The following is a 3,896-nucleotide window of genomic DNA, read 5'->3' as shown; positions in this document are numbered from 1 at the left end:
CTTTTGGGAGGCTGCTGTATAGCACAGGGAGCTCGGCTTGACACTCTGTGATGACCTAGAGGGGTGGGACGGTGAGGGGTGGGAGGGAAGCTCAAGAGAGAGGATGTATGTATACTTATAGGTGATTCACATCGTTGTACAGCAGAAACTAACACAACATTGTATAGCAATTATACTCCAATTGAAAATAAGTTAAAAAAATAAAGGATTAAAAAAAAAAAGAAACTCAGAACCTTCGGCTTCACTCTCAATCTGTTGAATTAGCTTTAGTGCTTGAACAAGATCCCGGGAGATTTCAGCAGACGTTTCTGTTCAGAAGCACTGCTCTGGGCTAAAATGTACATAGAGAGGGCAACTGGATCTGTTTTGATTACGGAAAACTGTTGGCAGCATTGTGTTGGTGCAAAAAGACATCAGCCTCATGGCACAAAATATACAGAGACCCTGCAGTAGCTGGGCATTCTCAGGCAGTCATGTTTGGGACAGAGGTTCTTCATCTATAAAGTGACTCATCTATGTCAGAGACTTGTTGACAGTATAAATGAAATAATGTGAAAGCTAATATGAAAGAGTGCAAAGTACATTATTTTTATCTTGTTTGCATAGAAAAAGGACATCATAATCCCTAGAGCCGTCAATACCATTTTCAAAGAATTCGATTCCCCATTTTCCACATCAATTTTCCGGGAGGCAGGGGACAAGACCTATTATTTGGTGTCTCGATTAAAATAATGCAGAGTGGCAGTGGCCCAGGAATCTCAGCCTGGTATTTTTGGAAACTAAATGGGAGAGTTTTGTAGTTTGGCTAAAAAGCATTGCCCTAGAAAAGGCCAGAAATGCTGTCAATGGGGATGTTTATGCCATTGACAAAATAGTCACGGAATTGCAGTAGACGGCCATGAGCAGAAGCCAGTGGGATGCTTCCGGGTGGTGTGGTTCAATGTGACACACGTTTATCAGCCACGACAGCCTTTTTTTTATTATTTCCAAACATCACAACCAAAGCAAGAAACAAATCCTATTGTTCACATTAGCACAGATCAAGTACAGCAAGCCTCAGTATATTATAGCACAAGAAAAATACACAGTTGTATACCGAAGACACAGCATAATGTAAGAATTCGTGGGAGAGGGGAACGTGGGGACAACCAGAAAGTACAGTCTGAAGTCCTTTGGGATGGAAGGGGGTCTGACAGATGCTCGCAGCACACAGCTATGGACAGAGCTCATCAGCAAGGCTCACCCTGTGTTCACAGGAGTGAATGTCTTTACTTGACTCAGTATAGACCTTGACAACAGGGTCACCCAACTTTAACACCATGTCAGACAAAAGAGTGGTGAACCAGAAACCATCCTCCTTCATACATCATCACATCACATAGAAAACCCGCGACAGAGACACAGTTCTTATGAGCAAAACAGCTTTCAAGAAAGTCACAGGCAGCTCAGAGTTTAACTCCCTGAAACTACACTTCAGCAATTTCTTGAGACACATGCCCTCCCACCCACAATTCCCTCTCTTGTTTTAAAGACAGAAAAGAAACCATAGGAAAATTTGTCTTTTTAAAATAGGGAAATACATACCTTAAAATAGCAAGGTATCAAAATACTTTGTACATGGGTATGTTCTGATTTTCCAAAATACTTGATCTCTCTTTCATTAGAGTTTTGAAAGATGCCCTGTGTTGAATGCAAACAAACCCAACCACAACAGAAACAATCATAATAGCACAAAATAGAATAACACAATAATAATAACAAAAATAGAAGTGGATTCCATCCCCATCCTATTTCTTTCGGGGGCTGGGGGGTGGTGATGGAGTCAAGAAGAGGGGCACAGCATAGCATTACTTCTTCCGCAAAGAGGTCATTGTTTTTAGGGTTATTTTACCATAAATAGAGTAACAGACTAGAAATCTAGTTTCTTATGAAATCAGAGTAAAGCCATTCGAGCTGGGGGTTGGTAGCTGTAACAGGTTTGCTTGGGGGAGATTCCAGCTACCCTTACTGTTACTGCAAATCCTTGGGTCTGTCTGACCTGAAGCATGAAGGAGTGGGTGGGAAGCAGGGCGCAGGCAGGGATCCAAGACCCTGGGTGCATGGAAATGAATGCAGACAGCGCTCAGAGCAGCCTCCATGGATTCCCCCCAGGGACTATTTGAGAAATCAGAGCTTGTGACTTACCCACGTAGGCATCCTTTCAGAGAACCTGTTATATACCGTTTTCCTCTTTCAACCAAAGGCTCTCTGCAAGCTTAAAAACAAAAAGATACCTAGGATCATGACTGGTAACACTCTTTTTTATGTCTTATAAGTAGTTATCTGCCTTGTTGCTAAACACCTGGGCCAGCTGGAGGGTGGAAAGTGACCAGACTGAGAACCCTTGCCACGGCCCCACGTCTTATCCCAAGTTCATGCCGTTGCAACTGCAGAGGATCTCCTTGAAGGTGTTGCGCAGTTCCAGGCTCCGGAAGGCATAGATGAGCGGGTCGATGACGGAGTTACACATGATGAGGACCAGGTAGGTATTGAAGTGGGCAGTGTAGCAGACGCAGTAGGGGTTGGTGGGGCAGGTTATTATGAGGACAAGATGGAGGAAGAAGGGGGCCCAGCAGAAGACGAAGACCCCCAGCAGGATGGTGATGGTGACTGCCCCCTTCATGCAGGAGTGCTGCTGCGGGGCCGCTCCATCAGCGGGTGGCAGCGCGGCAATGCGCTTGACGTGCAGCCGGGCGAAGAGGAACATGTGCACGTAGAGGGTGCCCATGAGCAGCAGCATGGCAAGGAACATGGTGACCAGGCACACGATGACCATCTTGCTCTCAGAGTAGACGATGAACACCACACCGCAGATGCCGCAGCCCAGCCAGATGGCCACGATCAGGGCCAGTGCCTTCCTCACGGTCATGATGCTGTGGTAGCGGAGTGCATAGAAGATGGTGACGTACCTGTCAACCGCAATGGCCAGAAGGTTGCAGATGGAGGCCACCAGGGAGATGCAGATCATCGAGTCAAAGACATTGTCCATGTGCTGGATGAACTGGTCCTCCAAGGTCAGGTAGTCGCTGTTGACCACGGCGATCATGATGGTCTCCAGGGCATTGGACACGCTCACCAGCATGTCGGCCACAGCCAGGCTGCAGAGGAAGAAGTACATGGGGGAGTGCAGGTTGCCATTCCTGACCACCGCCAGGATGACCAGGATGTTTTCCAGCAGGCTGATGATGCCCAGGGCCAGGAAGACCTCGGGCTTGATGAAGACCTGTTCACAGAAGCGGCTGCTGCTCTGGTTGCTGAAGGAAGGGGCAGCGACGTGCTCTGAGCTGTTAGGCAGCTTTGGTTGAGCCGAGTGCAGACAGCACGAAGCATTCATCGCTCACAGGCAGCTGGCTGATTGGAGCGGGGGCTCCAGCAGGGTCCCGAGGCTGTGGCTGCTGCTGTTGCTGCTGCTTTAGGAAAGAAAAAAATCTCCCCTGGGATCCTGGTTTCAGATGCTTGTCCAGAGTACAAGCTTGTCCAGTGTTAGATTTTGTTCTTCCCCAGAATAAAAGGATGGAGACAGGGAGAGAAAGAGACAGGTCGGGAGAGAGAATGAGAGACAGAGGAAAAAGTCAGCTTGGATTCTTACAAAAAACTTCCCTGTGCTTCTCCAGGACGATCAGTTTTAGAGAAACTTATCTCTCTCTCTCCCTTCTTAGCTTCCTACTGTCTCTCTTTCCCCCTCTCACATCCCAACCTGGGAACAGAAAACCAGCCACTAGCTGCTACAGTTACAACAGTTTTCATAGCAAGATGGGGGACGTGGTACCTGTTGTGAGGAGTGCGGGGGAAACACTCAGTTTTTATACATTGGCTGGAGGCAAACAACTCCTACTTAATCTTCAGAGCGGCGAAAT

At 47.3% G+C, this 3,896-nt stretch overlaps 1 protein-coding gene across 1 annotated transcript; it reads right to left on the bottom strand.

Moving 5' to 3' along the window:
* Positions 1 to 551: 551 nt before the first annotated feature.
* MC3R (melanocortin 3 receptor) lies at positions 552 to 3,412 on the bottom strand. The gene has a single exon (XM_027558966.1). It carries the CDS (start codon positions 3,371 to 3,373, stop codon positions 2,402 to 2,404), a length of 972 nt encoding a protein of 323 aa, XP_027414767.1. The 5' UTR covers positions 3,374 to 3,412; the 3' UTR covers positions 552 to 2,401.
* Positions 3,413 to 3,896: the final 484 nt, after the last annotated feature.

Source organism: Bos indicus x Bos taurus, chromosome 13 (assembly GCF_003369695.1).
Source record: "Bos indicus x Bos taurus breed Angus x Brahman F1 hybrid chromosome 13, Bos_hybrid_MaternalHap_v2.0, whole genome shotgun sequence".
Lineage (NCBI taxonomy): Eukaryota > Metazoa > Chordata > Mammalia > Artiodactyla > Bovidae > Bos > Bos indicus x Bos taurus.
The sequence above is the reverse complement of the archived record's forward strand: the minus strand, read 5'-3'. Positions and strand labels throughout refer to the sequence as shown.